Source organism: Pholis gunnellus, assembly GCF_910591455.1.
Source record: "Pholis gunnellus genome assembly, chromosome: 6".
NCBI lineage: Eukaryota > Metazoa > Chordata > Actinopteri > Perciformes > Pholidae > Pholis > Pholis gunnellus.
Genome location: NC_136532.1, coordinates 20412307 through 20426895, shown reverse-complemented (window position 1 = coordinate 20426895; position 14589 = coordinate 20412307). Strand labels below are relative to the sequence as shown.

Genomic DNA, 14589 nt, shown 5'->3' with positions numbered 1-14589 from the left:
ACTTCAATTTCCACCATGTCTTGCAAAGTTGTGGATGAAATAAAAAAAAAAGGTATAAAATAAATTCTGAGAGGCAAGTGCACAAGATCACACTAGTAATCCCAGTTGCAGAAAGGAACGTGTTTGAATGCCTATACAGTGAAGTTAAGTAATGGTTTGATAGCACAGCAGGTGAAAATAAGATGCAAGTAGTACGAGACTGTGTGTGTGTGTGTGTGTGTGTGTGTGAGAGACAAGAAGCGTTAAAATGTTGGTTTGTATCCGACCTGGGTCAAATAGTTTGTGAAATTAATTGTCAGTGTTTTCTAAGATGAATCACCACTTGGATCAAATCAGTGAGTACCAGTGTTACAGTAAAGTATGTGTTAGTCAATTTAGTACACCTTTAGTGTCTGTGAATGACATCTTAACCGACTGTGTTTGAATACATCTGATGTGGATAAATCATCTGCTACTCCGTCATACACTAAGAAAGGTTTCACAGTAGTATTTCACCAAGGTCAGGTGTGTCTGAACGCCTCAGGTCTCGGCTTTCTCCTTCTGCTTCTTGCTCTTTTTCAGGAACGACGGCGGCTTGAACTTCTTTTTCTTCTTGGTCGGGGACTTGGAGGGCGAGCCCTCCGGGGTGCCGCCTTGTAGCTTTGGGGGCGGAGCGGCGGGTGGGGAGGAGGTGTCGTTGGTTGAAAGAGCCTTCATCCCTTTCTCCAGTTCCTCTGTCGTCTGCTTCTCCTCTTCACCTCCGTTCTGTATGGCTGGAGACTCGGTCTTTGCCTCCTCTTCTCCAAAAAAGAGAAGCAAAAAATTGAATATTCAGCAACCAGACAGAGAGCCTTAAGATGGGCGGAGCTGCAACGCTACATGCTAGACATAACACTGCAGATGAACATGCTTGCTTATTGAGAAGAGAGTTGTCGCTCTCTGTACTTACTAGTGAGACAAGACCAAAGCACCAGAAGAGTGCCCTATGAATGAGTGTGGAGCAACACAGAAAAGGACAGACAGACAGAGGGAGAGAGTACAACTGATACAGTAGGCACAGAAACAGATGGGCTGAAATGTGGCAAACAGAAACAGCTAAGGCAACAGAACTAATGAACCAGACTAATAACAGAAATAACGTCTGCATGTGCATTTACATTTAATGCTGTCTGACTGTTAGAGCCAAGTGTACCAGAGCCATTATTATTAATGCTATAAGTTTCTTTCATGAGAAACATAAATTAAAACACGTTACACTATATAGTAAATATGTTATACTTCAGGTATCTAACATGTAAACCCTCACCAATGACTCGGGAGTTGCACTATTCACAGTGAGTCATAGCGGTGGCTGTGGTTTAGGAGGTTTACGACCTGCCGTTTTTGTTCTCCTGCTCCTCCAGGTATTTTGACCTATTATAACTATAATGCTGGTGAGTGATACATTTTAATTGGGCTTTTTTTTGTGTTTTTAAAGCTCCTTTTTTTAACTGTGCGTTTCTCGTATTTGAAGTTGTAGTCTACAATTAAATGGAAAACAAATTCAGAGTCAAAAGTTAAAGATATTTGTGAAGTGAACTTCGTTTGATTTTCTGTTACCATACATCAATATGTCGTCTTTCGACAAGAACAGCTGACTTTAACGTCTGTATTTGTATAGAATGCATATGGAGAGGTGTAGTGAGTATTTGAAGCATGCGAGTGCAGAAGCAGCTTTGGATGAGTCCATTTGAGACTTGAAGCAGGCTGCTGGTCAGATACGCAGCGTGCAAAGCAAGACAGTCAGCAGACAGTCAGCGCTCTGTCAAGCCTCACCTGAGAGAGGAGGGGGGCTGGGCGGAGGGCCCTTTGTGGGGGAGGTAGCGGGGGGAGACTCCTTGTCATTTGCTACCTCCTCCCCTACTTGCACAAACAAAACACAAAGACACACACAGTGAGGGACAGTGAGGGTCCGGCTGTGCAGGAAGTTAGTGTTGGGAACACAGTTTACATGGCAGTCACACGGGAAATCAAGTTTGCTCAAGGGTGCTGTGTTTAGTATCTGTGACTTTTAAACATTCATGCAACAGGAATTCAGCAGGAAATGTGCTGCATCTTTAACAGTTAAAAACAGGGGAGGGTGAAAGCAGAGCAAAAGATTTCACAGTTTTCTTGCAACGAAAGATGGAATAAGTGAAAATCTGGTCGAAATGTTAATTTGAAACTGAAAGTCTATATTGGCGGTTATATGTTAATATGCTGCACACAGCGCCTTGAAGGTTAGAAGGTTAGAAGAAAACGTGCAATGTATTATTGTCTGTACTATCTAGCCAAAAGAATTTGAAAGAAAAATGAAAAATGTACGAGAAAGAAATTCTCTGAGATTATAAAGTCTTATTTTTCGAGATAAAAAAACCTAAATCAAATTATACTTCGCAATCAGATTTAGAAAATATTTTAGCCCAAAAATCACCATATGATCAAGTATCCAGACTCTGAAGAGTCTGAGTTTATTTTTCTTGGAACCCTTCTCCCTTGGCTCCGTAATTATTAAATATTTTCCAGACAATGCCTTTAATACACCAGCGTACATACAGGTGTAATGTTTGCCAACATACCTATAAAACACATGTAAATAACGTTTATTAATTCTAAATAATAGCTTTTTGGACAAATGTAGCTGTACACCTAAGAATAAAGAGACATCTACTGTATACAATGACTATTATAGTACTGTAACTGTATGGTTAAGAATCTAAATAGAGTTACTGTAGTCAGCGGAGTTTATCTGAATGAATCATACCATTGGTCCCTCCATCCTGTTTCTTCTGCACCTCCTTGCGGTACTCCTCCAGCTCCTGGTCTGTCAGCTGGTTGAAGGGGTTGGGAGGTTCTGGCTCTGGTGAGACGTTAGGCGGGCTGACTGGAGACTAAGAGACAAGCCGAGACAAAATCACGACTTTTAATGCTGCAGATGAAGAGGAGGACTTAGAGAGGGGAAAAAGTCAGAAGTTACACAAGCAGTTTACCGGAGGGCTGTCAACTGTTATAACGCCGGCGAGGACTTGAGACTGCGGCCCTGCTGTCTTCATGTCCTGACGGTTCTGCTGTCGGATCTGAGGAATATCAAAATTCTTGCATTACATTTTGGATTCATGAGACACTATGCAGACTACAAATATAGGAATTGTGGGAGACGGAAAAAGGCCAAAAGCAAGAAGTTACCTTGTTTCGTGTCTCAATCACCTCTCGAGGGTTGGTGAAAAGAGGCACAAACTGGTTTTGGTTCTCCATCTTGATGGCTGTGCTGCCGGCTTGAGTCACCTCTTCGGACTTCAACCACTAAAGGAAATACAGCCAACATCAAATAATATCTCACAATCCACCAATCAGATCCCTTGTTATCACACCAGATCGGTTTATATTTAACATAGTCAGTCTACAGAACTTGCCTCAATTCTGCTTTTTAATAAAGATCTTAAAAAACTCCTCTTGATGGAGTATATAACTATGTAAATGAGGTATGATCAAATGTATTAGAAGAGTAGAAATATTTGTACTAACAAAAAACACCAAACTTCAAAACAAAAATAAGCCGTTTATGATTGAATGTGTCCAAAAAAGTAGAGGATCTCGAGTGGCTTATTTAGTTACTTGCTTCCTTAAAAAGTACTTTATCCACTTAAAAATTATGTTTTTAATCAAGTAGCTTTGATAATGTGGACGTTTGTCCACCAGAGGGAAGACTCTGCACTGCAGCAGTCATCACAGGGCAGTGGACTTTCCTCTGCAATGCAGAGAAGAGAGAGAGGAGGGTGGAATGGACTGAGGAGGAGACCAAACAGAAAGGGAGAGCCAAGCTCCTCCCACGGATGTAAGACAATCAACCTCATATTGTTTTTGACTCTAAACAACTCATCACTGCAGCTCTGCTTCATCTTTTCTCCAAGGGTCAAAGAGATAAAAACAACATCCATGTGAATCAGAGCTGGGTACAGAAATAGCCTTGGTTGAATGCACATCCCATATTTCTTTTGAACTCATCAGATAGATGGCGAGTTAACTGCTCTCTTACCTCCTTGCATTAGTCATCCTCTTAAACGCACCAGCCTCAAGGCTTTTCTTCCTTCTCTCCTCACTTTATTCTCACTCTTTGTTCTGATCCTTCTGCACTCCATACTTGTTTATACCTACATATCACTACAGACAGTCTACCTCCCTCTCTGAGCAGCACACATTAGACAATGGCCACAATGTAGCAGAGTCTGCACAATGTTGTGGATTCTGCAATGAACAAGTATTGCAGATAACGCACGTTTCTGGACTGTAGCTGGGACCATGCAACTTCAACGCGATTCCTGAACTCCTTCTATTAGTGTGACTGGTGCAATGAATAAAAAGTATTGATTCCCGGAGCCTCACAGTGGTGCGCTGGTATCCCGGGCTGGCTTGCTCCTGGCTGACTTTTTGGTAGGAGTTGGGGGTGTTGAGCCATCGAGTCCTCTCCTGCTGCTGGCGCTGAGCAAAAGGGTGCTGCCTCAGAGCCGGGTGGACTCCGTCGTCATCAAACTGGTGGAAAGCCGTGGCGGTTGCGGGCACCTCCACCTCCCTACGTGTCCGCGACCGCTCCAGCAGCACAGGGAAGCGGTAGGCGTAGCCTGTACGGTAGCCCTAAAAAAAACAACGGAAGAGAGAAGCTTCAACTCACCGTTTGGTGGACAGAATGGTGCAGAAAGCAGGCACGTATGGGACATTTCTGCAGCACCATGTCATGTTAAAACTGCAATCAATCAGGGGATAACAGCACTGACTTGCAGTATTTCAGCCCTGATTGGATCAGAGCCAGACCTGCTGTGTCATTGCTCTTAGAGGAATAGTTTTGGGAAATACGCTTAATGGCTTTCTTGCAACGAAATCTGCCATATATATATATATATATTTTTAAAGTTTGGTGCAACATGATTTAAAGTTAAAACATAATTTTGTCTGGTTTAAAATGAATCCATGTTGGTGCAATCCAGTCTTAATGAGCTTTAGAGGAGCTTGAAAGTAGGTTTTGTTACCTTCAGACAGCAAGGCTAGCCCCCCCCCCCCCCCCCCCCCCCCCATTTCCAGTCTTTATGCTAAGCTAGGCTAACTGATTGCTTGCTGGCTTTATATTCGATAGACGGATACGAGAGGGGTGTCAACCTTGTCATGCAACTCAAACCTTGAACTGATGTCTGGGATTGTGTAGGTGACCAGAGAGAGTAACATTTAGTGCGAAAGTCTCACTATGTTTATCTTCCAGTTCTTCAGCAGCCTCTGTGTAATAAAGAATCTGCGGTTTGTAGTTGCTGTTAAGTTATTGCTGATGCAAACTGAACATTTCATGCTGCTTCTAAACATCAATAGTTTTCCATCAGCAAACCACAGGAAGGCTTTTATGCTTTAAATGTGGAGCAGCTACAGGAAACGGAGGAATAGTTGTCGCAGCACTTATGCTGCGTTCACATGATAAACGAAAGAATGATTCAGAAACAGAAAAGATTCTCTCTAGCAATCATTTGTGTCGTCAGACTACTCATTGGGTTAAAAATACTGTGCATTGATCATATAACACAATATCCATTGTTGACGACATTTTCTTTGTCGTTACATAGGAGGAGTGGTTAAAGAAGCAGCAGCCACAGTCAGCTGGTTAGATGAAGAGCTGCAGCTGACAGACCTGCTATGAATCAGCAAACCTCCCACACACACATCAAGGTAAATAAAACCCTTTAGCGTTCCATCCTTTCAATTCAAGCTCATCTTAAAAAGGGGTAATCTAGCAAATTATTATTGCACTGCTACAAAACCTGTATCCCCTGGTATGTGTCCAGCTTAAGGACGCACCGATTATATCAGGCCGATATACTGACTCAAATAGCTGGATCGGGTATCGGTGACAATGGGCCGATCTATTCAGTTCATGTCTCTTGTCTGATTACACGTACTACGTCATGAATCAGCAGCACACCGGTAGACGGCGTAGCGGAGGGAGATAACAGACATGTCAGCGGTATGGAGGTATTTCACGCTTTGCACTTGTATGTGACTTAATGTTTACATTTAGTTCTTTTAGTTTAGTTTTATGCAGTTTGGTTGTTTTATAATGTAATTTAAATTCCTGTTTAAGTTTCACCCACTTTGTTGCTGCATTAAAAAGGTTTATACCTGAACTGTAATATGTAAGATTTTTAAAGAGGCTGCTACTGCACGATTTATTATTTTATTAATAAACAACAATTCAGTAAATTGATATCTATGTATGTATTTATTACATTTTGTTTTACAAATTTAGGAATGTTTAAGTCAAGCCTGATGTTGCCTTACACATAAAAGAATGATCCCAGTCACTTCCAGCACAACAGTGAAGTATTTAGCTTATTCATTTAACGCTGGTATGGGATCGGTTGTCTGTATTGCATCCCTAGAAGCAGAGGGGGACAGAGGGCCTGATGTCATCTTTTTATGAGTAAAAGTCTGAATTGTAACTGTGTTCTTTCTCAAAACGTGTGCTTAAAACAAGCGTGTGGTGTCAGACGGCCCCCTCTGTTTAAAAAGTATGTTTCTGTGTAAAAATAGCAAAAACAACTTTATTTGCCAGCCAGGGTACATGTGACTATCGTTTATCTGTTGTTTCAGAACCACGGACAGCACTGGTTGTTGTGTTTAGGGGCCGGGGAGCACGTGGCTGCGGCTCTGTCCGTAGTACTGAAGGACATCACCAGACAGACAGATTATGGTTCATTAGTTCCGTTTAGTTTTTAAAGAGAGTTAGAGAGAGAGAGACAGAGAGAGAGCTGCAAGCAGCAAACATTGCTTTCTATGCGGCCCCTCTGCTGATTTTGACAGAAAAAACATACTCGCACTCTTATGGTGCTATGTGCTATATTCTTAAATGACTGCTCTGATTAATAACTGTATTCTTTGATTTTGAAACAGCTATTTTGGTTTATATATGGCCCCCTCACAATTATTAAGAGCCCCCCCCCCCCCCCACACACACACACTTCATCCTGGCGCCTGGCCTGGGTGTCGGACTAAAACAGTGTTCTGTAACGTGACTCAATGCTCATAACTCGGTAATGTAGGCCTATGTCTGTTTTGCCGCTCCGCACGTCTTAACATTATTTCCCTGAACTCCCTCATGAGCCACAGACGACATCACATACAACTGTGTTCATAAACTGTTTAGTAGTCTTCATCTTCACAACGAGTAAACAGAACTTCATGTGTAAAGTTTGGTGGATTGGCCCTTTAACAAAATCTAAATCATCAATCCTCAATCATGGCTGTACACATGTTTCTATTTAGTAGAACTGCTGCCTACCAAGTTATCCAGGGTTCTCATGAGGGCCTCAAACTCGTGCTCCCCGATGCGGCTCTTGTGCAGGGGTCCAAAGGTAGAGCCAGCCCAGCCCACGGTACCGGCTACGTTGGGTTTATGGGTGCTCCGGTCCAGCAGAATCAGGTTATGTTCACCACCGGAACAGCACAAAGCTGACACCTGGCAAACAAAAAAAAACTGATTTACATCAAGCTGCAGCTTCTCTGAGGCCAAAGTGGCTGAGCTAATTCACACACACTTTTTAATTCAACACATTCAACCTCCATAAATGTGAAGGATTAATGACCTTACAGTCACATGTCTGCTTCCTACATGCCACTGTTGGTCCTGTAGGATTACTGCAGGGTCTCTTTGGCACACAACACTTCTCTAGTGTATTATACTGCAGTAAAGAGCTGCTGGCTCAATTACAGTGAAACGGTACCAAGAGAAGGGCAACTGCCCCGGAGCAAAACTGCTGCATCTACATTATGCACACATGCCAGCTCACTCTCCCACTCGCACACACCCACATGCATACATGTCATGCAGTGGCAGCACTTTGTCTCCAGTGCATCAGCTGTTAGTCAGTATAGTGTGTGTGTGCGTGTGTGTGTGTGTGTGTGTGTAAGTGTTTTACCCGTTTTGTGGGGATTACACAGTGACATTGTGGGGACTTAACCTTTTTTTTGGGACAAAATGGGGACAATTGCACATCCCCAGAACACAAATCATTATTTGTTTAGGGTGAAGACTTGGTTAAAGGTTAAGTTTAGGTTAGGGTAAGGATTAGGCTTGTAGCTGTTATGGGTATAGTTAAGGTAATTCTCCAAGAAATGAATGTAAATCAATGTAATGTCTCCAAAAGTGATAAAAAACATGACGGTGTGTGTGTGTGTGTGTGTGTGTGTGTGTGTGTGTGTGAGAACTACCTGGATCTCACAGGCAGCCTGGATGTGGTAGATGGAGTAGAAAGCCTCCTCCACAGACTCCCCCAGAGCCACGATGCCGTGATTCCTCAGCACCAGAACCTACACATCATGACATCAACATTTACACAGCAATGAAAACCGCCCTCATTATTTCTATTTTAAAACAGCTGCAGGTTATTGAGAAATGTCCCTGTAGAATGAGAAAGCACACTAAGACCAACTCCCAAAGTTGAGCCTCTAAGCAGAAGCAATAGCTTCAGTAATTAATCCAGGATAAGACCACATCACCTTGTGTCTTTGGTTCATTCATTCAGAAAGCTGAATGTGGGACACACGGGACCAGCGACTGAATGATACGCCCGTGTCTTTTCTCTGGTGGTCGGCTCACCTTGCAGGTCGGCCCCAGGCTCTTCTGCAGCTCCACTCTGTCCTCCTCCTCCTCCATGGCTCCGTTGTAGTCGTAATAAGCCACATCACCGACCAGCAGAGCCTCATGGGACAGCGGCAGGAGGCCGCACTTCATTGCTGAAACCTGGAGACGGTTGGCTGTCAGTTGTGGCAGCAAAGGTCACGAAACAGGCTCAGATTCACAGTGTGGACGTCACAATATGCTTCACGAGCAAATCCATGCTGGACAACGATAGAATATTATGTTAAGATGATGCTGCAAACGCTGATACCTAACTCTAAAATGTGTATCTTAAGAGTATTATTACTATATCCCATTCGTCCATGTGTAGCTGGAGGTGACCAGCGGCAGTGTAATGGTGTCTCCTTTAAACAGGACTCCCAGGCTGACTCACCGCAGCCGTGGCCGGCGTGTGGAGGTGAAGCAGGCAGCGGATATCTGGCCGGGCAGAGTAGATGGCGGAGTGCAGGCTGAACTTCTCAGGGTCCACGCCCAGGTTGGTGCTGCCCCTCTCCACCATCTCACCCAGGACATTCACCTTCACCTGGACACCACATTAAAAAGCGGTTTTAAAACTCATGTGCATAAAAGCAGGTTTTGGCTTAATTATATAATAAAAATGTTATTCAAAAAAATAGCATCATATCAGTAACATCAGAGGGCTAAATGCACTTTTCCATAAACAGCCAAGTCAACATACGCTCAGTGGCCACTTTATTAGGTACACACGTCACACTATGATGGGTACTGAACTGCATTAGGTGTTTCTAATAGTCTGCCCCTTTCATGTGTGCGAACGGGAACAAAAACACCTCTTAATATAATGTAGTCCAGTACAACACCAACCTTATGACCTCAGTTGTATTGAGTTGCATTAGCATGTACAGGTGTACCTATTAAAGTGACCACTGAGTGTGTATGTGGGACCTTGGATCATGGCTGTGGTTAGTCTCACTCACCAGACTGGATCCAGTCACCTCACTGTAGGCCAGGCCGTCTGGAAGCACCAAGAAGTGTTCCTGTTCTTTACTAACACGCAGCTGTCAGGGAGGAAGAGGAGCATCAGTGAAGGCAGACGATGGAAGTGAAGCTATGCTAGTCTAAGATAATGTGTTGTTGTGTTAAATTCAAACTTCTTCAAATATATGGAAACAGAAACATCGAGTTGATTATGTTGATTTAGTAAATAAATGAACAGAGCTTTTCTTTATTCATATTTGCAAATAAACGGATGTTTCGATACATTTTCGCTGTTGTTAAACTCTTGTCTGTTTGTTGATTCTTCGTTCACTGTGGAGGCATGCAAGAATAACAACGTTTTCTTCAAGAATTCAAGGAAACACAGGGTGAGTATTCTATATGAAAATGGTAATTTTGTGGTTGAAGTATTCTTTTATGGCTGCTGCCAACTAAATCAACAAATGACTCGCTGTCTACCCCATCTCTTCTAGTATCTATAGCACAAACAGCCTGATCAACTCAGTTCTTTCCACATATGAGCTACCCTTCCACATAAAACTGCTGACCACAGGTGGTCTTATAGTCTGTGGTTCAGTGGTAGAGCAGGGTCGTCCTTCAACCAGAGGATCCCCGGCTCCGCTAGTCCATGTCGACGTATCCTTGGGTAAGACACTTAACCCCAAATTGCTCCTGCGGTGTATGAATGGGTGTGAATGGTTAGTTAGAGTCCTGATGGGCAGGTGGCACCTTGCATGGTGGCCCCTGCCATCAGTGTATGAATGTGTGTAAACGGGTGAATGACGACATGTAGTGTTTTGAGTGGTCGGAAGACTAGAAAAGCGCTATACAAGTACAGTCCATTAACCATTTATAGTTCACTCTGACCACCAACAGTCAAAATAGATTGTTGTACCGATTACTGACGTGATGGAAAAGTTTTATCCGTGAGTATGTGTTCTGCCTCACAACAAAAGTAAAAAACAACCTGTGCATTTTGATACCCATACTATTTAGTATGGCAGAAAAAGATTTAGTATGTCCCGTAACATAGTATGTCCAATGCAGTCCGGTCACATTTTGCAGTGTGCAAGCCAGCATGCTATTTTGGCCATTCTCATAAACAATCTATATATTGTTATATATGAGTAAGAAAGTCAAATCAATGTGCAATGTTACGATGAAGTAGTGTGTCCCAATTGAAAGCATACTGCATGCAACAGTAAGTACTTTGTAAAGGCAATTGATGGACTAAAATAAATAGCATGCCATTTGGAAAACAGTCAAAGTCAGGACTGTAATGTGAAAAGGTGGTGGAACTAACAGTGAGACAGGTGCGGCTGATCTGGGCCCAGCCATACAGGTCAAACAGGCGATGGACACTAGCCAGCTTGCAGCGCATCAACCTCTCCCCCTTCACCATGCTGCCAGGATCCCAGCTCTGCAGGTCATTGATGGGTGTCACCATCATCATGTCTGTGGAAGCAAGGCAGAGCACCAGACAGAGTGAGAGAGTGCCGTAGAGATGAGGGTTTGCAGACAGATCGGTTCTTTTCAAAGTACACATTTCAACATAAGGAAGATGGCATTGAAAGGGCAACTTTAACTTTTATCATTACTATTAGCACATGGACTTTGGTGACTTCATAACATCCCCCGCATCAGACAGGCTGAGTAGAGGTATCATTAGCCAGAATACATGAAAACATCTGTGTGGGTGTTCAAGACCTTTAACGCTAACGAAACAATTACACAAACACATCGTGACAATTTTCTCTCTGTTAAATATTGTCAGTTCATTACTTGTCATCTACTCTCTCCCGATACTTTTACAGCACATTTATTTTCATGAATCATAATTTGCAAATTTGTGGACAGTTTCTGTATATGATGCACTGGTTGTATTCATAACCATGATATAATCTTCAGTGGCGCTGCAATAGACCTTCTCACAGAGGACGTTTTAGGCTCACAATTTCACAAGCGCATCAATGTCTATTCTGCTTCAGATTTAAGTTTTATGTTGAACAATAAAAAATACAAACATCTCCCTCTCTGATTACTTCCACAAATCCCACGATTACAGCTCCCTCTGAGGCTGGGCTGTGTACAGACAAAGACTCACAAACACACGGTTGGTGCATACGTCGGTAGTTAGCTTGCAGCTAATATCTGTGCAGTTAGTGCACTGGATGTTTGAGGTGGGTTATAGGAAAACAATCACGCCGTCAAATGGTGCGAGGTGCAAATTCACTTTGCATTCAGCCCGAACATAACAGTGTGTGAATGAAATACTCAGACAAATAACAGAATACCAGGCCTATAAATGGCTTTGATAAAGTATATGCAGTATAATCGAGAGTTGTTTGAAAGTGTTCAGCACGTACTAGAAGGGGAGACGGGCAGGGCGGCTGGGGAGCCATGTGAAGCCATGAAATCAGCCAGCTGTCTCAGCGCCCATAGGTTGGATGAGCTGCCACCCTTCTTCATCTGTTCCTGGATCAGCACATCCAGCTCCTCCCTGAATGACTACACACACACACACACACACACACACACACACACACACACACACACACACACACACACACACACACAAACACAGACATTAATACATAAACAGACCACACATTATAAATCATGCGTGTTTAATAATAATACTCAATGTGTAGGAGTTGAACATTTCTGTTTTGGGCTCATTTTTTTTCCCCAAAGAAAAACTTTGAAAGATGCCATCATCACATACAAATTCACGGGACCTTTGAACACACTCCTACACCACTGGGGCGAGGGCGAGTAAACATATTTAATGAGTCAGCCTCTCTCCATCCACTCTTTCACTTCATGGTCACCCTCTCCTCTTCAGCGTCATGTAGCCTCCCACACATATGTAGCAGCAGCTGCAGCCCAAGCTGTCAAGTTGCATTTGAGAACAGATTTATTGTAATGTGAGAAGGAAAAAGACGGAGACATTAAGTCACACACACACACACACACACACACACACACACACACACACACACACACACACACACACACACACAGTTATCTCACCGGACTCTGAAGAAGGCTGGAGATGTGTTTCTTATGCTGGGGTCCGGAGCTGGGTGTGGAATGCTGAGGAGACAGGAGGCCCTCAGGGACCCCATCACTGGGGCTGCGCTGCACCGGGGTGCCTTTGGGGGTCGGGGATTTGCTCATCTTCTACGTATTGCAGTGGGTGTCTTACAGCCAGGAGTGGGTGGGGATGACTGTAAAGAAAGAGTTCCAATATTATAAATGTTGAACACAGGAGTTAGAAATAAACTACCTTTGAGCAAATACAATTTACACATATTGGACTGTAAATTGCAGCAAGAGGTAATCATGTTAATGGCATTACTTGACATTTTACTTTTATTTGTGAGAGTTAGATCCAAACACCTTTCATTTGTCTGTTAACTAGTTACTGTTTACAGCGGGTTAGCTTAGCGTCACAGCTTTGTGCAAAGAGTAAAAACATCAAGTTACGGTTGTGTGTGTGTGTGTGTGTGTGTGTGTGTGTGTGTGTGTGTGTGTGTGTGTGTGTGTGTGTGTGTGTGTGTGTGTGTGTGTGTGTGTGTGTGTGTGTGTGTGTGTGTGTGTGTGGACCATCCGCTCTACCTCCTATGGTTGCTTTCGGCTGCAGACCACTAAACATCTAGACTTCCCAATATTGACTACTTTACTCAGACTCCCCACTCATTAAGATAACTCCCTAATTTACTTTATCACATCGAGTGACAACTTTCTTTAACTTCCAAGTTAGAGTTACCGATGAGATGCATTCCATTGACAAAACAGAAAAAATACAGTGAATTCAGCCAGAGAACAGTCTGGAGATCAACATCATGATACATCCTGAATCAGAAACACATGGGAAATAGCGCACGCTCCGGCTTATTGGAATAATGGAGCAATTCTTGGCGACTGGACCAGCCCTTCCTTATGGCAGGAGCTTCAGGCAGGATGATGATCATATGAACAGCACACAACAAGCTGCAAGTGTTGAGCTTTCTCTTGCCAAAGTGATTTTTTTGAATGTGCAGTACAACGGTGATGGGCAGATATGACTTAAAGAAGGAATAATATCTTAAAAGACATCACAAAAAGGTTACACAAGTAAAACTATTCAAACTATACGAGCCATATGCTCCCAAAGCAGCAGCCAGAACCCTGTTCAGATAAAACTCATTGCTGGCATATTCCAAGAAATTCAAAGAAATTTGCAAATGGGAGAAATGCAGTGAGCAGTAAATTGTTTAAACTTGCTGCCTATGCTTGTAGGAGTGCACTAAAGCCCTGCCTCAGGATCCGGGGGAGCACATCAGCCCAGAAGAGATCCAGCGAAGACGATGAAATATTAAACAACAATTGTCAGTTCAATCAATATTCTCCCTTATGTACAATTCAAACCCATGCCAATCCGTTTGCATCTTGCATTACAATGAAAACAGCGTTTCCTGTTGACAAGAGCAAAAATAAACAGTGTATTTGAGTGCACATCAAGCCTGGATTTGTTAGTATTGTTAAAATGGCAGCATTAAGATGAAGAACCTACCCTCACAATAAGGATGCTGTATTCCTCAGGGCACTGGCCAGTGGAAGTGCAGAGCTATAGAAAAATGCAGCATTAGCAGAGCTCACATGCAGCAGCGGCAGATCCACTAACAGGAAGTTAGCTAGTGATACGGCTCCGTAACTGGAGAAAGAGTAAAGAGTTACCGTAATGATCTTCAGAGAAGAGCTGGCCAGCCACTCCCCGATTCACAAACACACACACACACACACACACACACACACACACACACACACACACACACACACACACACAGTGCTGCATGGAGCAGATAAGGTCCCAGGCACACCACACCCTCTCTCCTGTGCTACATCTCACCGACTGACTTGATTCGTTGGTTACTTGATAAGTTGAATAACTGAAACATAACTATTTGTGTATCCGT

At 43.2% G+C, this 14589-nt stretch overlaps 1 protein-coding gene across 5 annotated transcripts; it reads right to left on the bottom strand.

The window, feature by feature from the left end:
- Positions 1–255: 255 nt before the first annotated feature.
- add2 (adducin 2 (beta)) lies at positions 256–12808 on the bottom strand (the record flags this gene model as incomplete). Of its 5 annotated transcripts, none has more annotated exons than XM_079161960.1 (14): positions 256–779; positions 1795–1878; positions 2762–2888; positions 2988–3074; positions 3184–3300; positions 4381–4629; positions 7313–7489; positions 8242–8340; positions 8630–8773; positions 9045–9194; positions 9610–9690; positions 10932–11083; positions 11995–12136; positions 12662–12808. In XM_079161960.1, 14 exons carry the CDS (start codon positions 12806–12808, stop codon positions 520–522), a joined length of 2016 nt encoding a protein of 671 aa, XP_079018086.1. In that variant the 3' UTR covers positions 256–519. The 5 variants fall into 5 exon arrangements, with proteins under 5 accessions (XP_079018086.1, XP_079018087.1, XP_079018088.1 ...); XM_079161961.1 differs by having other exon boundaries at positions 256–776; XM_079161962.1 differs by having other exon boundaries at positions 256–776; positions 1795–1866.
- Between the last annotated feature and the right edge of the window lie 1781 nt (positions 12809–14589).